The 22,344-nt window shown below is 32.2% G+C and overlaps 1 protein-coding gene across 2 annotated transcripts in view; it reads right to left on the bottom strand.

Moving 5' to 3' along the window:
• The window catches only part of LOC139493195 (connector enhancer of kinase suppressor of ras 2-like), a 48,357-nt gene that overhangs the window by 25,402 nt on the left and 611 nt on the right, over positions 1-22,344 (bottom strand). For both annotated transcript variants that reach the window (XM_071281385.1, XM_071281386.1), the window contains exons 2-9: positions 19,736-19,899; positions 18,943-19,166; positions 18,603-18,732; positions 17,921-18,037; positions 17,272-17,331; positions 16,704-16,772; positions 14,473-14,741; positions 1,514-1,797 (exon numbers count right to left, since the gene is read on the bottom strand). In XM_071281385.1, the coding sequence (XP_071137486.1) occupies positions 1,514-1,797; positions 14,473-14,741; positions 16,704-16,772; positions 17,272-17,331; positions 17,921-18,037; positions 18,603-18,732; positions 18,943-19,166; positions 19,736-19,899 (1,317 nt within the window). The remainder of the gene's footprint in view (positions 1-1,513; positions 1,798-14,472; positions 14,742-16,703; positions 16,773-17,271; positions 17,332-17,920; positions 18,038-18,602; positions 18,733-18,942; positions 19,167-19,735; positions 19,900-22,344) is intronic.

Genomic DNA, 22,344 nt, shown 5'->3' with positions numbered 1-22,344 from the left:
ATACACGGTGTTTCCTCAAATCAAGAATCAGTGCTGTAATAGCACAACATCAGAACAAAACATAATAAAACACAACATATTATCAAAATTGAAAAGGAGCTTTCTTCCATCAATACTTATGTTGTGTTCATATTTAAGTTGTCATACCATAATCAAGTATTCACAGATGGAGGAAAAACTTCAGTTGCTGGGATTTTATAGAGGGTAGGTTTGAGAAGGGAAAAAATATTTTTTAAATTTAAGATGATTACAACCTTATTTTGTCATCAATGGTTTTACCTACAGAGATGCAAAAAATTATCATACCAAATAATCTATGTTCAAATACCACCTTGACCCTTCCCTAAGGTTTCTGTATACCAGGGTCGGGTTCAATATCGTAGCAGCTACGTAGCGGCTACGTAGCTGCTAACAATATTTATGTTATAACTAGCTAGTCTATAGCTACATGTTCAATAGTCAAAATCTACGTAGCACTACGTAGCTGCTACGATATTGAACGCAGCCCTGGTAATGGAGCTTATAATTTGTTCAGAGGGATGTGTACAACCCCAACCATTTTTATTCCCTTAGATTTCTGCATACCTGCAACTAAATCCAATTCTATCTGTGGGATATGTACTATCTTAACCCTTTCCCTCTGATGTTTGCATACTAAAAGCTGGTTCTACGGTAGTTCTTTTTGAAGTGTAAGTTTGAATTCCTTCAGCCCCTGATCTACCCCCTCATAATACTGCATACCTGGAAATAATTTCACTTCTATGTAAGGTATATGTTCTCCCTTAGACCCTTTCCTTATAATTTACCCCAGGATGTCTGCAAACCTGGCCCTAATTTCAATTCTATCTGAGCGACTTGTACCACCTAATAAGCACCTTTCCCCTGATATCTGCATACCAGGCACTTCTACTTCTTTTTGAGGAGTAAGCATGCACCCCCTCAACCCCTTTCCTATCCCAATATTCCTGCATACCTGGCACTAGATCCAATTCTATCTGAAGAATGTGTACTACCTCTGCCCCTATTCCCCCTATCTCTGAACACCCGCCACTGATTTTATTTACTGAGGGGTCAACTAATAATGCACCACAAAAACCCATCACTATATTCATAGATTACTGCATACCTAATACCAGTCACTGGTTCTTTAATATATCTGAGGGATATGCACACCTTCATCCCCTCTTTTACCCCAGATTAATTTACTGCATACCTGGTACTGTTTCTAGTTCTATCTGAGGGATGTGTACCAATTTTACCCCTTCCCTACCCCCAGATTACTGCATACCTGGTACTGTTTCTAGTTCTATCTGAGGGATGTGTACCAATTTTACCCCTTCCCTACCCCCAGATTACTGCATACCTGGTACTGTTTCTAGTTCTATCTGAGGGATGTGTACCAATTTTACCCCTTCCCTACCCCCAGATTACTGCATACTTGGTACTGTTTCTAGTTCTATCTGTGGGATATGCCCCTCTTTAACCCTTCCTTACCACCCATATTACTGCATACCTGGTACTGTTTCTAGTTCTATCTGAGGGATATCAGATGCAGTAATAGTAAATGACTTTGGTCTGGTTGGTGTATCTGGGTCCTCTATGATCAGGAGAGTTCTACTAAGTGTTGGAGAACCACCGCTGACCGTGGCACGACGATGTTGTGTGTTAGTTACGACAGGAAGTGTGTATTGTGGAGATTCTGAGCCACTACGGAATACGTCGTTATCTGTATCGTTACCATCATCAGTTATATCGTTGATATCCTCTTTGTCATCTGAAGCATTCTCATTCTCATCTCTAAAATAAAACACATATCTTTAAAAGTATACTCATCAAAACATACCAATTGTTATTTTCAGTGATAACAAAATTTACACATGTGGCATACAGCTATAGACTACTACTACATAAAAAATCAGTGTAAAGTCAAATCAGACAACATTGTATATTGTATCATAATAAGATTCAGATTTGTTTATTATTTTTATGGCTAACTTAATTTAAAAAGGTTTTAATTTTCAGACTTTGAATCTACTATGACAGCTGACAATAGAGTTGGTCCCACTGAAGATCAAGACAGTCCAAGGGTCTAGAATCCTTGTTTCTTTGAATTATTTGAAATCATGTAGACTTAAATCCCTTATTACAAGTAAAACTCCTTGTTTTTAATAACTTGATCTATGCCTGTGTCTTAAGTACCGGTATCTACAATATGTACATGATGTACAAACTTTCTTTTTCTTTTAATTTTTTTGACATTTTTTTGTACCCTTTTTTCACCACAGTTTTCTATAAATGTACACTTCATATTTCACCCCTCCCCTGATTTTGTCTGTTTATTCTTTCCATTAAATTAGGTAAAGGGAAAATAACATGAATTGATAAAAGTATCAGCTGTAGAAATGATCTGAATGAGAACATTGACACTCTATAACTTACCGTACAACTATTAACACCTGAGTAAAGATCTTCGTAAAGATTAAATAAAACAATATTATACTTTTCAATATAACAAACCTACCTGATGTAGAAAGATAAAGGTGGCAATTATATCTCTGATCAAAAATATTTCCCCTATACACCAGATATCAATAAAATCACTTGTATAATCTATATAACTTATCTCATATATAGGTGATACAGGTACAAAACATGTACTTCTCTGTTTATCACTAAAAATATTACTTACAAAAAAGATAATGTGTTCACCTGGAAAAAAATTAAATTTTACCTCAAAAGATACATTAAATTTGTCACCTTTTCCACACCTATGATCAGTAACTATTTCATCAATATTATCAATGGGGCAGGTACTGAATTGACAACAAAAGATGTGTATCAATTATTAAAACAGAGTTTACCTTTAGTAACCTTTAAATCTTCTAATCTAAGTGTTGATACCTTACAACATATTAGGAGCATTACACACACACATCGTAAACAAAAACACAGATACATGGATGGATGGACATCAAATGTTGCTATCAATCAAAATCAATTGATCATTGAATACACATCAGCTATAACTTTGCACATTCCAATTCTAATGTGAAAACTGTTAGTGCACAGCCTCAAACAACTTTAAACAACTTAGTATCTATTTGTATTAGTAAAAGGACATGTAGGGTATACATACACAATCAATGCTTCAGTTTGTAACCTACTTTTAACAAAAACTTTGACCTGATGAGGGATGGACACATTGACCTTAAACATACTGACCCCTATAATCCTAAGCTAATACCAATATGTTAATGATTGTTACGCATCATCATGATGATAATTCATTTTGCAAAATAAGAATCAAACAGAACTTAAAGAACCAACATTTGGTCTTGAAAAGTGGGTCGACAGGGAGGTAGCTGATTTCTGTGTACATGTATATATATACATGCCCTTTCATGTTTTTTTAGTTTTTGTAATTAGTGCAACATGCTTTCTATCACCTAGCTAACACTATTAAATTGTCTTTCTATCTTAATTCACTGACACCCTTACCCTTTATTTCCCCTCCAACACCCTCACCCTTTTTTCCCCCTCCAATAAAAGGATACCCCTATTTGTACATGAAAGACATCCTCACTAGAACTGTAAGTTGCAGAGTCTCCAATTTAACAAATACAATGTGTAATATTTTAATCGAAATAAAATAAATATTAGTTTACCAATGAATTGAATGCGACAAATACTTAATCTTTTTGTCAAGTGTCAAATTACTAGTGTAAGACAAATATTCTTAACTAGGAAGTGTTCCATCTCTACAAAAACTTTATCCCTCACATATATATCATATGACTTGCAACTAAACTTCCCTAACTCTTAAATATGTAATGCTATATTTGCACAGCTATTTGGATATTAATAGTATAACAGTATAAATATTCAATTTACATAATATCTTTCATATTGGGGACGACATAAAAAAATCAATGAAGGATAAAAAACTTAATTCAAATAGTTTGGGGGTGGGGGTCTTAATTGACATCGATTTTATATATATCCTTATTCAATGGTCAATCAATTATTCCCAAATTAGGTTAAGAGGGGGGTAGGGGGGTCAGTGAAAAAAATATATGAATTAAGTTTTTTATCCTACATTGAACTTTTGATGTCATCCCTTACCAACATACTTCAAAAAGGTAAAAAAAACAATATTACAGTTTTGTACTACATCAGTATCAGATTTGATCAAAATATACATTTAGTATAGTATGCTGTTCTTTTGCATGTCAGAGCATCAAATTGATTTAACACTGTCAATTTACATTGATTTTTTTTTCATTAATTCAGTTATATTTGATAAGGGGCATTTATTAAATTTACTTATCTAAGGGAAGTAACTCATGATTTAAAGCTAAAACTTTGATATATATCTACAATGCAACTTTGCAAATAATTTATATTTTCAAAGGGATATAATTCCTTAAAAAAAGTTGGTTATCACGGATCTTACAATTTGTTTGAGAAATTGTTGAAATAAACCTTTGATATGAATTTTATAAAAGTTGGGCAGAAATTGTATGAGTGAAACCCAATAATACCACTTGGATGGCCTAAGGGACAATCATGCTAAGATATTCCAAGCGACATATTTCCTTCAAAACTAGTACAGTAGTATTAGATTGGCACTGATTTACTAAAATATCCATGACACAAGTGATATGTATACACATTAAACCTTGGACATAAATTTCTTTGTTATGTTTTAAAATCAGGCAATATCTGATAGATTGATACACAGATAGATACCACATTTTATATTTTACAGTTTAGACAAAAAACATTTACCATATTTGTTTACCCATTCTGAAAAATATGAGAGATTTAGAAATTGACAATTTGAACTGCCTATCTGTTCAAAGGAGATGAAATATTTTGGTGCTCATTAGTTGTGCATGGTGTAGACCAGTTTCTTTAGTCTGCAGACTTTAATCAGTTTATTCCATTTTCACTACTGTGGATTCATGTATGTTAGAGGGTGCCAAATAATGCATGAGGAAAACTTGGAATGTCATGGGTATTTGATTTTGTTGTTTTGCCAAAATTTCCATACAAGCCTTTAGAAAATTTGTAATTTGTTGAAGACTTAAATTCTCTTTTCATCTTTACCCACAAAAGTTGGTATCTCACGAATAATAATGAATCCACAGTTACGTTCAATTAACTCAACACATGTACATCAACTAACATAACCAATTAACTCAACACATGTACATCAACTAAGATAACCAATTAACTCAACACATGTCCATCAACAAACATAACCAATTAACCCAACACATGTCCATCAACTAACATAACCAATTAACTCAACACATGTCCATCAACTAACATAACCAATTAACCCAACACATGTCCATCAACTAACATAACCAATTAACTCAACACATGTCCATCAACTAACATAACCAATTAACTCAACACATGTCCATCAACTAACATAACCAATTAACTCAACACATGTCCATCAACTAACATAACCAATTGACCCAACACATGTCCATCAACTAACATAACCAATTGACTCAACACATGTATATCAACTAACATAACCAATTAACTCAACACATGTCCATCAACTAACATAACCAATTGACTCAACACATGTCCATCAACTAACATAACCAATTGACTCAACACATGTCCATCAACTAACATAACCAATTGACTCAACACATGTCCATCAACTAACATAACCAATTAACTCAACACATGTCCATCAACTAACATAACCAATTAACTCAATACATGTCCATCAACTAACATAACCAATTAACTCAACACATGTCCATCAACTAACATAACCAATTGACCCAACACATGTCCATCAACTAACATAACCAATTGACCCAACACATGTATATCAACTAACATAACCAATTAACTCAACACATGTACATCAACTAACATAACCAATTGACTCAACACATGTCCATCAACTAACATAACCAATTGACTCAACACATGTACATCAACTAACATAACCAATTGACTCAACACATGTCCATCAACTAACATAACCAATTGACTCAACACATGTCCATCAACTAACATAACCAATTGACTCAACACATGTCCATCAACTAACATAACCAATTAACCCAACACATGTCCATCAACTAACATAACCAATTGACCCAACACATGTCCATCAACAAACATAACCAATTGACTCAACACATGTATATCAACTAACATAACCAATTAACTCAACACATGTATATCAACTAACATAACCAATTGACTCAACACATGTCCATCAACTAACATAACCAATTGACTCAACACATGTCCATCAACTAACATAACCAATTGACTCAACACATGTCCATCAACTAACATAACCAATTGACTCAACACATGTCCATCAACTAACATAACCAATTGACTCAACACATGTCCATCAACTAACATAACCAATTGACTCAACACATGTCCATCAACAAACATAACCAATTGACCCAACACATGTCCATCAACTAACATAACCAATTGACTCAACACATGTATATCAACTAACATAACCAATTGACTCAACACATGTCCATCAACTAACATAACCAATTGACTCAACACATGTCCATCAACTCCATCAACAAACATAACCATTTAACTCAACACATGTCCATCAACTAACATAACCAATTAACCCAACACATGTCCATCAACTAACATAACCAATTAACTCAACACATGTCCATCAACAAACATAACCAATTAACTCAACACATGTCCATCAACAAACATAACCAATTAACCCAACACATGTCCGTCAACTAACATAACCAATTAACCCAACACATGTCCATCAACTAACATAACCAATTAACCCAACACATGTACATCAACTAACATAACCAATTAACCCAACACATGTACATCAACAAACATAACCAATTAACCCAACACATGTCCATCAACTAACATAACCAATTGACCCAACACATGTCCATCAACTAACATAACCAATTGACCCAACACATGTCCATCAACAAACATAACCAATTGACTAAATACATGTCCATCAACAAACATAACCAATTGACTCAACACATGTCCATCAACAAACATAACCAATTAACCCAACACATGTATATCAACTAACATAACCAATTAACCCAACACATGTACATCAACAAACATAACCAATTAACCCAACACTTGTCCATCAACAAACATAACCAATTGACTCAACACATGTATATCAACTAACATAACCAATTAACCCAACACATGTCCATCAACTAACATAACCAATTAACCCAACACATGTCCATCAACTAACATAACCAATTAACCCAACACATGTCCATCAACTAACATAACCAATTAACCCAACACATGTCCATCAACAAACATAACCAATTAACTCAACACATGTCCATCAACTAACATAACCAATTAACTCAACACATGTCCATCAACTAACATAACCAATTAACCCAACACATGTCCATCAACTAACATAACCAATTGACTCAACACATGTATATCAACTAACATAACCAATTAACTCAACACATGTCCATCAACTAACATAACCAATTAACTCAACACATGTCCATCAACTAACATAACCAATTGACTCAACACATGTCCATCAACTAACATAACCAATTGACTCAACACATGTCCATCAACTAACATAACCAACAAACATAACCAATTGACTCAACACATGTCCATCAACAAACATAACCAATTAACCCAACACATGTATATCAACTAACATAACCAATTAACCCAACACATGTACATCAACAAACATAACCAATTAACTCAACACATGTCTATCAACAAACATAACCAATTGACTCAACACATGTATATCAACTAACATAACCAATTAACTCAACACATGTACATCAACTAACATAACCAATTAACTCAACACATGTACATCAACTTACATAACCAATTAACTCAACACATGTCCATCAACTAACATAACCAATTAACCCAACACATGTATATCAACTAACATAACCAATTAACCCAACACATGTCCATCAACTAACATAACCAATTGACTCAACACATGTCCATCAACTAACATAACCAATTGACTCAACACATGTCCATCAACTAACATAACCAATTGACTCAACACATGTATATCAACTAACATAACCAATTAACTCAACACATGTCCATCAACTAACATAACCAATTGACTCAACACATGTCCATCAACTAACATAACCAATTGACTCAACACATGTCCATCAACTAACATAACCAATTGACTCAACACATGTCCATCAACTAACATAACCAATTGACTCAACACATGTCCATCAACTAACATAACCAATTGACTCAACACATGTCCATCAACTAACATAACCAATTGACTCAACACATAACCAATTGACTCAACACATGTCCATCAACAAACATAACCAATTAACCCAACACATGTATATCAACTAACATAACCAATTAACCCAACACATGTCCATCAACAAACATAACCAATTGACTCAACACATGTATATCAACTAACATAACCAATTAACTCAACACATGTACATCAACTAACATAACCAATTAACTCAACACATGTACATCAACTTACATAACCAATTAACTCAACACATGTCCATCAACTAACATAACCAATTAACCCAACACATGTATATCAACTAACATAACCAATTAACCCAACACATGTACATCAACAAACATAACCAATTAACTCAACACATGTCCATCAACAAACATAACCAATTAACTCAACACATGTCCATCAACTAACATAACCAATTAACTCAACACATGTCCATCAACTAACATAACCAATTAACCCAACACATGTCCATCAACAAACATAACCAATTAACTCAACACATGTCCATCAACTAACATAACCAATTAACCCAACACATGTATATCAACAAACATAAGCAATTAACCCAACACATTTACATCAACAAACATAACCAATTAACTCAACACATGTCCATCAACAAACATAACCAATTAAATCAACTAACATAACCAATTAACCCAACACATGTATATCAACTAAAATGTACATCAACAAACATAACCAATTAACTCAACACATGTCCATCAACAAACATAACCAATTGACTCAACACATGTATATCAACTAATATAACCAATTAACTCAACACATGTACATCAACTAACATAACCAATTAACTCAACACATGTACATCAACTAACATAACCAATTAACTCAACACATGTCCATCAAGTAACATAACCAATTAACTCAACACATGTACATCAACTAACATAACCAATTGACTCAACACATGTACATCAACTAACATAACCAATTAATTCAACACATGTACATCAACTTACATAACCAATTAACTCAACACATGTCCATCAACTAACATAACCAATTAACCCAACACATGTACATCAACAAACATAACCAATTAACTCAACACATGTCCATCAACAAACATAACCAATTGACTCAACACATGTATATCAACTAACATAACCAATTAACTCAACACATGTACATCAACTAACATAACCAATTAACTCAACACATGTCCATCAACTAACATAACCAATTAACTCAACACATGTCCATCAACTAACATAACCAATTAACCCAACACATGTATATCAACTAACATAACAAATTAACCCAACACATGTACATCAACTAACATAACCAATTAACTCAACACATGTCCATCAACTAACATAACCAATCAACCCAACACATGTATATCAACTAACATAACCAATTAACCCAACACATGTACATCAACTAACATAACCAATTAACTCAACACATGTACATCAACTAACATAACCAATTGACTCAACACATGTACATCAACTAACATAACCAATTAATTCAACACATGTACATCAACTTACATAACCAATTAACTCAACACATGTACATCAACTAACATAACCAATTAACTCAACACATGTACATCAACTAACATAACCAATTAACTCAACACATGTACATCAACTAACATAACCAATTAAACCAACACATGTATATCAACTAACATAACCAATTAACCCAACACATGTACATCAACTAACATAACCAATTAACCCAACACATGTCCATCAACTAACATAACCAATTAACCCAACACATGTACATCGACAAACATAACCAATTAACCCAACACATGTACATCAACAAACATAACCAATTAACTCAACACATGTCCATCAACAAACATAACCAATTGACTCAACACATGTATATCAACTAACATAACCAATTAACTCAACACATGTACATCAACTAACATAACCAATTAACTCAACACATGTCCATCAACTAACATAACCAATTAACTCAACACATGTCCATCAACTAACATAACCAATTAACCCAACACATGTATATCAACTAACATAACAAATTAACCCAACACATGTACATCAACTAACATAACCAATTAACTCAACACATGTCCATCAACTAACATAACCAATCAACCCAACACATGTATATCAACTAACATAACCAATTAACCCAACACATGTACATCAACTAACATAACCAATTAACTCAACACATGTACATCAACTAACATAACCAATTGACTCAACACATGTACATCAACTAACATAACCAATTAATTCAACACATGTACATCAACTTACATAACCAATTAACTCAACACATGTACATCAACTAACATAACCAATTAACTCAACACATGTACATCAACTAACATAACCAATTAACTCAACACATGTACATCAACTAACATAACCAATTAACTCAACACATGTACATCAACTAACATAACGCTTTTTATCCAGCTATCAGTTGTACAACAGGAAGATCTATCAAAAAGATTTTTTTACAAAATACCTGCATCAAATAAAACACTGACACTTTTAAATAACAGCCAAGAACAATTTGGTATATTATTGTATAAAGCAAACAGCCTGATCTTTTTTTTTCAATTATAATATATTTACTTGCTAGAAAAGTATAATATGTAAACAAATAAACAATATAAAAGAGTTCAAATGTCCCTTGTGTTGCACATACATGGGATATATGTCATCTGTCCAAAGTTCTTTAATTTTTTTTCTGAATTTTTTAAAAGATATTTTGAGCTGCAGATCAAATATGAAGAACTTTTAAAGTATTGGTATTGCATACTCATACGTATACAGAACAAATGGATACAGATAACGACAACATTTCATGATCATTGTTGTACACAGAATGAGATTGATAAATGTATTTAGGGAAGGAGTGATGAGTAACACTTCAACATCCTTTAAATGATTGTTAATAAAAGACAGAGTAGAAAACACTTTTTTCTCCTTCAAACTCATGATGTGAGAATCTAAAGCAGGGCTTCCAAAAAATATTTGAGCCAGCCAGACATTTCATATCTGATCCCGATTTTAATCCCTTAAGACTTAGTCACAAAAGGCAATTATGGTAATCAGATGGCCATTCCAATGATTGACATTACATTATAAGATTTTATTAACTTTACTTTGATATGATATGATTTTAATGTTCGGATGCAACTGTTAAATTGGCAGTGCATCATTCAAAGTGTGCACATCAGCGTGCTCATATCTGCCTTAGACTTTTTATTTGTGCAAAATGACATTGTCAAAAACTTTCATTGTTCTAACCGATTGTTGACTTGACAATGGTAGAACAAGGACCATCAACGGATACGTAAAATCCGTGTACGTTTACAAAGCATGAAGAAGCTGTTTCCACGTTATTTCTTCAACAAAATACTTGAAATGAACGTTAGATACAGTTGTCAATGATAATTTTAGCATTTTTGAAGAAATGTAGGATGCATAATTAAATTTCCCACCTGTGCACATGCACACACGTGTTCTAGTTCATACGACGTAGTTCAGATCTGTTCTGACGATTTTTCAATTAAAACCTTTTTAAATTTTTCATCTAATCATGTTGATAAACTAATTTCTAATAATTTTAATCTTTTGGACTAAATCAATTAGATACAAACCGCTGAAATGTAAGAAAATAATTGTGAATAAACCGATCAAATAATATGATGTCCAATACTGAACATAGTTCACCTGTCACCTGAACAGGTAGATTTCAGCTGTCCAACTACTAATTAGCCTTGATTAAAATTAGAAAGTATTGAAGTAGGTGTTGTTTTGATAGTAATTAATCACCATGTCACATTTATGACCGGAACTGTGTTGATGTTAAAGGCAAAAGGTTGGGTCAAAAAGATCGTGAATTATGTAATCAAAGCCTTAAAGGCTGTAAAAGCAATTGCTGCCATGTTAATGTTTGGGGACTTTTATTTTTCATCCACATATATACAAGAATTAAACCTGACATGAGTGTTGTCTAGTTAAAAGTAAGAAGGTTTTAACTTTATATAAATAAAAGACTTTAGCAGAAAGTCATTTTTAATATGTTTTATATTTCACAAGGAGACAACACGTTTACCAGGCTAAAGTTGGGGTCAAATATACATGTGCTGAAACATATAACTCAAAAAGAAATCATCATGGATTATCCCCTGGTAGTGTTTGTAACTTCCTTGGCAATAATTTCCTTTATTGATTTAATTTTAACAATTTTCATTATTAATTTATATTTAACCATTAACACAAATGATTAAGTTAAAACATTTCAACTTTCCACTAATCCAGACGCAAATGTTAAAAAACGGGAAAGAAATAAAATATCTTACAAGACATAAACATGTAAAGAATAAATGTATATTTCAGCTTAATAAAAATATTTTCATAATGTTACTTTGTCATCATTTTTAAAACTAAGTTCCAAACATTATTGCTCAGTTGATATGTGTCCTTCTGATGCGGTACGAGCACAGGCACTTGTTTCTATCCATAGGAAGGTCGATTATCCATATAAATAGTTTTATATGGATAGTCGACCTTCCTATGGATAGAAACAAGTGCATGTGGGTACGAGATAACTACAATTCTCATGCAATCCCGAAAAGGGGGGGGGGGGTCATCACAGACAAACATGACATTAAATCGTTATCACTGAACTAGTATATATATTGTATAGGGGCCAGCTGAAGGACGCCTCTGGGTGCGGGAATTTTTCGCTGCATTGAAGACCTGTTGGTGACCTTAATTCTGCTGTTGTATGTTTTTCTATGGTCGGGTTGTTGTCTCTTTGACAAATTCCCCATTTCCATTCTCAATTTTATTATACGAACAAGAACAAACAGCTCTACGTTGCTTTGATATTTATCAATTTTCAGGAAACATTGCGAAAAATGATCTTCAATATTTCGAAAACATGTGAAATAAAATTGCTAACACGGTGGACCGTCGAGTGTCAACAAACGTAGTAGACTTGTTCACTGAAAAGACGAGGATAATGGTTTCATCTGACATTTGTTATGCAAACCCAGTTTAATTTGATCATGATATTTAAAAAGACGTACTTTTTTTCAATCTATGTATTAATAAACTAGAAAATTCCAAATTGTAAATATCTCTTCATCTGGACCGACTTGGCATCTACTACGTTTGGACGGGTCCATTTCATTAGTAAGGTGATCGATAAATATTACGGAGTTTTGACAGAAAAGGAAAACGAACTTATTGTTATGTGTTTTCAACAAGGGTTTCGTTCCGCTAAATTATTTGCGCAAATAAAGTTTGTCTATTTTTAGATTACAGGTAATAATTTGACACTACGCATTAACCTGTGTAGTGATTTTGATTTTACGATAAATGTATGAATGAACGATAATTTTATGAATGAACAAGAGCACCTGACCTCTTAAAGAAACACAAATTTAACATAAAAAACCGTATTTATTAGGAGATAATTCAGTTAAATTTTCAATACTAAATCAACAACTGAAATGAATCCATATTTTGTTGAAACATCGTACGAACGGCGGAAAACGGAATCGCATTTATAAAAATGTACTTTATTTCTCTCGGACTTCTATGTTATTTGATAGTCAAACGGTTGACCCTTTAAATACAAAAATACATCTACAAGAACATATTCTGAAACTTCTTAAATCCACTAACTTTTTTTTAAAGTTTCAAGCTATGTATTGCATTAGAAAACATACATAGGTGTTAAAGAATGACAGACCAGGAGCCTGTTTAACAAAATACTATGGCTTGATCTGGGCGGAGTCTCTGATCTGGGTCACAAAGATGGCCATACGCGACGGCATAAAAGCAATTGCTTTAAAAATGACTGAAAAAGCCTTGAAAACTAAAAAGTATATGACCGTTTCATGCTTTGCCCAGTCAGAATTTTACCGGACATTATACAAATGACCGGAATATATGACCGTTTTGGAAGCCCTGATCTAAAGCAATGAACATTTAAAGCTTCTTGCTATATGCAAAGCAAGAAAAAGAAATGACATGTAATGCTCCTTGCATAGTGATCATGCTCAGTGTCAGGAAAAATTAAGTGCTGAAAATTGCGAACATATAAAAGTGATGATAAAACTTTGAACTCACCCTACAACAGACAACAGGTTACTACCAGGATTGACAAATTCCTGTAGAGATGGCCGTGCGTTCTTTGGTTCTCCTTCACGAGATCTACGTTTCTTCAGAGATTTAGGCAGAGTAGAGATCTGTTGGGCATGGTGTTTGTTCATCTGTTTACGTTTGTTGGGAACTTGACCATATGGGTTTATATGGTGAGGGCGTTTCTTTAGTAACAAGTTTACCTCTTTTGGTTTTTCCTTCAGAATATTGACAAGTGACTTCAACTGCCATCCAACCTGAAGAGGTATCAAAGCGTAATATTATTTCAATTAAAGTCTTTAAATAATATTGTTTAAAGATATGAACAGAGAACAAGAAAATCATTATAAACACTGTTCCTTTGCATTGAGTTTGCGAACAGTGATTACAGATTTTCCATCAGAAATGTACAATTATTACCACCAAAATGATTCTTTTCCTTTTTATATGATTTTGCATTTTAACATACAAATAATTCAATGGAATATTGTACATTGTTTTATCCACACTCCTTTTATTTATAACAGGATCCACCTTTTACAGTTAATTTTTGCATTTTTAATACATTGTATTTGTAATATATTGCCATAACTATACAAGTTTTACTAGTTACTTATCACTAAATGCTTTTTGTCGATGTGCCATGGAGACCCCAAATAACAAAATGTTTAGTTTCAATAATAATGTAACTAAAATAATCACCACATATCTACATGTATATAGTTGTTTAACACATCTAAAAGAGCAAGGGATTATCTCCCTTTGTACTAAATTAGATTAGGACAAGTATGTCATTGTGTCCCTAGTACATGGATGCCCCATCCACATATTCATTTCTATGTTCAGTGGACCATGAAAATGGAGTAAAATCTCAAATTTGGCATTTTTAAAATCAGAAAGATCATATCATAGGGAACATGTAAACTAAGTTTCAAGTTGATTGGACACTTCATCAAAAACTACCTCTACCAAAAAATTTAACCTGAAGTGGGACAGACGAACAAACGAAAGGACAGACAAATGGACGCACAGACCAGAAAACATAATGCCCATAAATGGAGCATAAAAATGAAAGCCTACAAATCCAAAGTTGACTTTCTTACTTATGTTTTAGGAAAGGAGTAGGTCCGGTAAGGCCCATTTTTGGCCCAAAAATATAACAGTTTTACAAAATTGTTAAAATATAAACTTTTAGTTATTTATTGGACAGTTGAATGCTTCTGCTACATAAAAATGGGCTGTTTTTGACAATACAATGCACATATATCGGGTTGTAGCACCATTAAGTCATGCTAAATTACTGAAATCTTCCAAATTCTATCATTTTAGTTAAATTTTAGACGGTTTCCGTGTAAAACGAAAGTGGCCGCATTCGTGTTCATCCTTAATATTGCAATGTTAGTTGTATTTTATGATAATACATAACATATATAAAGGTTGTGGATGAACACGGATGCGGCCACTTTCATTTTTAACAAAAACAATCTGAAAAGTGACGTTTTTTGGCATATATGAGAGATTTTTCATATTTGAGCTTCAATCGGATCATTTTTAATGACTTAATCAGTTAAAATCTTTCACATAAACTAATTGAATCAAGTGAAATAGACACTTAAGTGTTTAAAAAGTGGTCAAAATCTTAAAGATGAAACTGAAATTTGAGGCCAAAATGAGTCCTTACCGGACCTACTCCTTTAATCATATAAGTGATGACATTGGTTTATTGTCTACCTTTTGTCATTTACATGCATGTAAAATTACTACTAAATCATTCCTTCTTGTTATCTTTACAATGAATGGTCTTGAAATTATCTTCCCTTACAAAATAATAAACTAAGTGAACTTGATTGATGACAATGTAGTCCATTGTTGAAACTATGTTATAAAATTATCTCCCCTTACAAAACAATAAACTTAGTGAAAACAATTGATCAATGATGACATTGTAGTCATTTATTGAAACTTTGTTATACAATTATCTCCCCTTACACAATAATAAACTATGTTATAAAATCATCAATATCTCCCCTTATAAAACCATAAACTATGTTGAAACTATATTATAAAATTATCTCCCCTTATACAATAACATAAACTATGTGAAATGATTGATTAAATCGTAGTCCATTGAAACTATGTTATAAAATTATTTCCCCTTACAAAACAAATAAACTAAGAAAAAATAACTTTTGGCAAAGTAGTCCTTTGTTGAAACTTACAACAGTTCTGTTATTGACTTGTATAACTTCATCCCCTTTTTCTATCTTCCCACACAGATCTGCTGGAGACTACAAACAGTAAACAGTAAATTAACAACTTTATAGTATAAGTTCTTATAGAATCTTTGTTTTCCATAATTTTGCAACATAAAATAATTATTCTTCTATGCCTTTGCCTTTTTTATGACAGTATGAACTGATCGGATGCTAGTTCAGTTAAATTCTACTTGGCAAATAACAGCCCAAATAAGAATGTTGATTAGATTCAATAAATAATGTGCAAAACAATTACATACAGGAGGATTACCCAAGTTGTCTATAGAAATAGCTCATGAATTGTTATTTTGATATTTCTATAAAATTGATTGCGTGTTTTTGTAATTGATTATATAAGTGTTGTTTGTGAAACTAACTAATACCATCAGGAAATGTTACATATCGATCATTATTCAATACAATGTTAAAATAATTGTCATATTATCTTGTCTCATTTACACAAAAATAAAACATTAAAAAAAAATTATCTAAATTTAGAGTAGATTGAGGAAATATAAATGTGATGACCTACCATTTCCTTAATTCCACCAACTACATGAACACCATAATACACTGACTGTATAGTTATTCCCTGAAATATAATATACTTATAGCAACACCAAATCATCAGAAGGCTTTTAAGGAAACACACATGATCATGATGATTAAATATTATATAAATTTAACTGATACTTTGGTTCCTCAATTTGTAAATATTCAAAAAACTGTTTTTCAATATGTTACAAATATATAGATACCAAATACATGGTTGCAGTTTTCGAGCATACAGAAATTTATCTTATCAGTATTAGTTTAGAATAGTGTGTACCATCTGATATAAACAACTTTCAAATTTGTGCATTTCTCGTAAATATCATATGTACAAAATGTAACAATACTTGTTTTATTACATCAAAATTAAAACCAATTGTTAGATGGTATCATTTAAGATGATCGACCTCAGGTCAACCTAGTATGTAACTCATATAAAATAGTACATCTTAATTCACAAAAAAAAAATTGTCTAAATGTTGAATAAAGGTATAATCAACTGAAATAATCTGAATACAGTAATAAATTTCAGTAACAAAATGCAGACCAGTTCATATAACATACCATTCAACATATTTGAACACTTTTTCTCTATTTCAAAAATATATATTTGCTAAAAAAAATCATACCAGTTCTTCTCCTGGTTTCTTCCTAATGATGGCTATCTCTAATGATGTTGGCTGTATCACCAATGGGTCTCTGTTCTTAATCACTAACTCATCACACACCTTAGACAAGTTGTCACACTGTTAAATACAAATCATAAAGTCAATAGAAGTTAACAAAATGACTAAACATGTTCAAAGTACCCTGTGATTTTTCTGCCATCACTGCTGTCAGTGATAAGGTGTGATACTGAATCCCCAAAATTATATCAGTAAAATACAGATATTTAAAATGAAGAAAAACAATTTTTCATTTTCCTCAGACATTATTTTTTGATCATAAAAAGCATTTTCTATGAAGGTTTGACAAAGTTATAAATGTTGAAGAAACATGACTACAAACTGTAACGGTATGTTCTTATTAAGCGTTTCTTGTTTCTCATTTTTTTTTATATAGATTAGACAATTTTTTTATTTGAATGGTTTTACACTTTCCATTTTGGGGTCCTTTATAGCTTGCTGTTACGTGTCAGCAAAGGCTCTGTGTTAAAGACCTTACTTTGACCTATAATGGTTTACTTTCACAAATTGTAAATTAGGTGAAGAGTTCTCTCATTGACATCCATACCACATCTTCTTATAACTATTAACTGCCGAGGATATTTTTGTCTTTTTCTATATTGGTAGAGGTAACATTTATACTTACTGATTTGATGATATTATTTTCTATATCAGTAAGCTGTGTCTCACGCTGAGAGTTAGACACTAGTTCTATACCAATCTTCACAATACTGTTCCTAACTAGACATAGTTCATAAATTGCCTCAAATGGTGTTCTGAAAATATACAACACATAACTATTTAAAAAAAACATTATCCATTTACTTTCCATTCCATTAATTAAAGTGATAAATTAAGCTTGAGTTTATTAAGTGGAAATAACTCTAGCAGAATTACACTCAAGATTTATAGGAAATCAACAAATCTATGAGAAAAGCAGTTCATACCTGCAATGTATTATTTCACATTCAAATACCAAAACTCACCTGTCAAGCCAGTTGACAATACTTTTGAGACTGGTGATAAGATCCGACACAGAGGACAGAATATTGACAGACAGTTTATCATGTGATGTGGAATGTTTAGATACATTGGCAGCATTAGGATTGTTTTCTGATGAGCTAGCCTGGACCTCTCGCTGTAAACTCTTGGCTTTACACCCAAGCTGTAGAGCAAGGTACTGTAGGTTCTCTGTGTCATAACCATACCTCTGAAATAAAATGTCTGAGTGTTAGATCATCTGAAGATGATGTTCATCTAGTAATAGAAAATATTCAGCCTTGCATAACATGCATAAGTAGAATGTTTGAAAGGCATCATGATTTTTTGTTCATGACCTCTTATAATTATTTACAAGTATTGGTTTTGTTCATAGTTGAAGGTCGTAAGATACCTATAATTACTTTGTTCCATGTTTTTGGTCTCTGCAGGTGGACATATAGTTGTCTCATTGACCATTGTACTACATCTCATTATTTTTATATAAAGTATATTGAAGGAGCACTAATCATCTACATTTTTATACCTCTCTCTCTGTTCAAATTACTGTAAATGTCACATTTGATTATGTACATGTATTATGTCCTTAGTGCAAGTTAGATGTTAACCCACAAACAAATGAACAAGAACACACATTAAGAGATTAGTGGTTTTATACCCAAACAGCAGGCTGCATTTTTTAATACTATACACTGCATACAATGTATATTCTGTGAGTGATGCTCATAAGTAGCACTAAGACTAATTACAACAAAGAATAATCTACGTTATAAACTTTACCAATGTTTTAAGGAGATCAACAGCTTCAAGAATAAGTTCCTGATGACCTAGTTTGTTTATTCCTATTTTTTCTAGATCATAGTGAGTCAACATTAACAGTTTCCGTCCCCCTATGCCATGCTCTAGTATCAGATCAGCATACTGGGGTGTGGCTTCATCCAAACCTACAAAATAAAATAATTATAATGATATCAACATAGAGGAAAGAATGAGTTGAGAAAAATACTCCTAAAAATTAAAATGTATTTGTTCCGTAAGTACTTAATCACAATTCCCTAATGATGGCAGGTCTGATTATCAACTTCAGACATGACAATATATATGTTTTTTTCTTCTGTTCTTATACTATCTGTCTGACAGCTGTTCTCTACTTCTATCATATCATTTAAATTTATGAATTATGAATTGTAAGAAAGTCGTCTTAAATTCCAACAGATTCCCAACTTTTGACTAAATAGTAAATTTGGGCATACTAAATGAAAATATCAAAACTCAGTTGAGTAATTACATTACATGACATCGTAAAATTAGATATCAAACAATCATCTGGTTCCCTTTTATAAAGTTGCTGTTACCTTTATCATGTTAATTGCATTCAATTATTGACAGTTATGACAGTATTTGTATTTTAAAAAACTTTTAAATAGTAAAATATTTAATCATTCACTTTTCATTTTTAGACGGAATCGCACCTCCCTGGTCAAATAATATCATGAAGTATGGAGTTTCATGAACTGCTTATGATCAATTTATATATAAAAAAAACTTGTCTCATAGTCATAGACACTTTAAAATTTCTGTACAAAAATTGAATCTAATACCACACTGAAAATTCCTCAATAATTCTTTAAATAAAAAAATTCAAAAAAATAATAATTGAATGATTTGTCATGTACATGTATGTCAGAAACTTTGGATGTTTCTTTAATAAATGTCACATTCATTCATATTTATTGAAAATTATTTTATTTTTGTAAAAGTTGATACAACCATGCATTTTAATTTGGCTTTTCAAAATATAAGAAAAGTAAGTTTAAGAACAGTGATCATGGTGATAGATTTTAAGAGTGGACAACAGATGTTTATCATTTGATACATGTATCATGTGTATGTAAGTGTTAAATAACATGTATTTACGTGTACATGTAGGTTACAGTTTTATATTACATTTATTTACGTGTACACATGTATGTAACAGTTTTATATTACATTGATTTACATTACATGTAGTTGTTTTTTCCATTTGACAAATGAAGTACATGTATTTACCAGTACCCTATTCATTGTCATCAGTTTGTCAAAAAACAAATGACATGTAAATGTTTCCCCCTTCATGTTATGGAATTTGCTTGATTCCTTGTTATTGAAATTTTTAATAAATTCCATGTTTATTCTGTACTGAAATGTTCTGTGCTGCGCACAACACTTTCTATTATTAATTACATGTACAAAGAAAATAGTATATTTTCAATAGAATGGACTGTGCCGGGCACAACACTATCTAACCAAAATACATTGTATGGAAAGTGTTATTAACCGCTCAAAAGATTATTTTTTTTTATAATACCAAATAAACATGGAATTTATTAAAAATTTTAGACACAAGATTGAAGAAATTATGCATTAAAATTATTCCAAGTTCAAATAATAGCCTGTTTTAACATGATTAAGTCAATCTTCTTTAGTTACACATTATTTGCTTCCTTTAAAAATTCAGATATATGTTTTCTCTGTTCCATTTGGTACTGGAAACAGGAAAATAATTCCTTCATCAGTAAACATTTATAATCTATGTCTTGTTGTAAGTTTCCTCCTGTGACATAATCTTCAATTTGTTGAAAGGCGGTCACTATGTGGTAGAATAGAAATATAGAATAAATTTACTTCAGGTAATGTCAGTTATACCAGATATTGGGCTGAAAGTTTTCATTCATGAATTATTTCATACATGGGATTTTTTTCTCTTCAATGGGAGGACGGGAGGAGATCCCTGAAAACGGGATTATTGTAGTCCCGTCAGGATGGTTCACATGTATGTAGTGGACCAAAACAACCAATGCCAAAGTAGTGTAAGGTAAAAAAGACATGGGTTTATGACTGAACTGTTTCAAAAGCAACTGATACCTTTAGAACTGGCAAGTTGCATCTCTGGATTATGGTGTTAATCTAATGATTATTCATCATGCACATAGCATGGATTATGGTGTTAATCTAATGATTATTCAGCATGCACATAGCATGGATTATGGTGTTAATCTAATGATTATACATCATGCACATAGCATGGATTATGGTGTTAATGATTATACATCATGCACATAGCAGGGTTTATATTCTTATTAGGAACATTGTTATCTTCCAGTACTTAGTTAATATGCATTCAATTTGCAATGGAAAGTTTATCAAATTATGTCTTGGAAAGCTATTATATTTTTTTTTCCTTTGACGCCTTACAGCAGGTCATAACACCACTCATATTTCAGTTGGACTTAGAGTGGGAGGAAGGCATCAAAGTAAAAATTTAAAATAGCCTTCCGAGACATCATAATTATTTGGACTACCATGAGGGGGGATAGGACCTTTATCGGGACTCCGGGATCGGGTGTTTT

Source organism: Mytilus edulis, chromosome 10, assembly GCF_963676685.1.
Source record: "Mytilus edulis chromosome 10, xbMytEdul2.2, whole genome shotgun sequence".
Taxonomy (NCBI): domain Eukaryota; kingdom Metazoa; phylum Mollusca; class Bivalvia; order Mytilida; family Mytilidae; genus Mytilus; species Mytilus edulis.
Note: the sequence above shows the minus strand (reverse complement) of the source record. Positions and strands in the feature narration are given on the sequence as shown.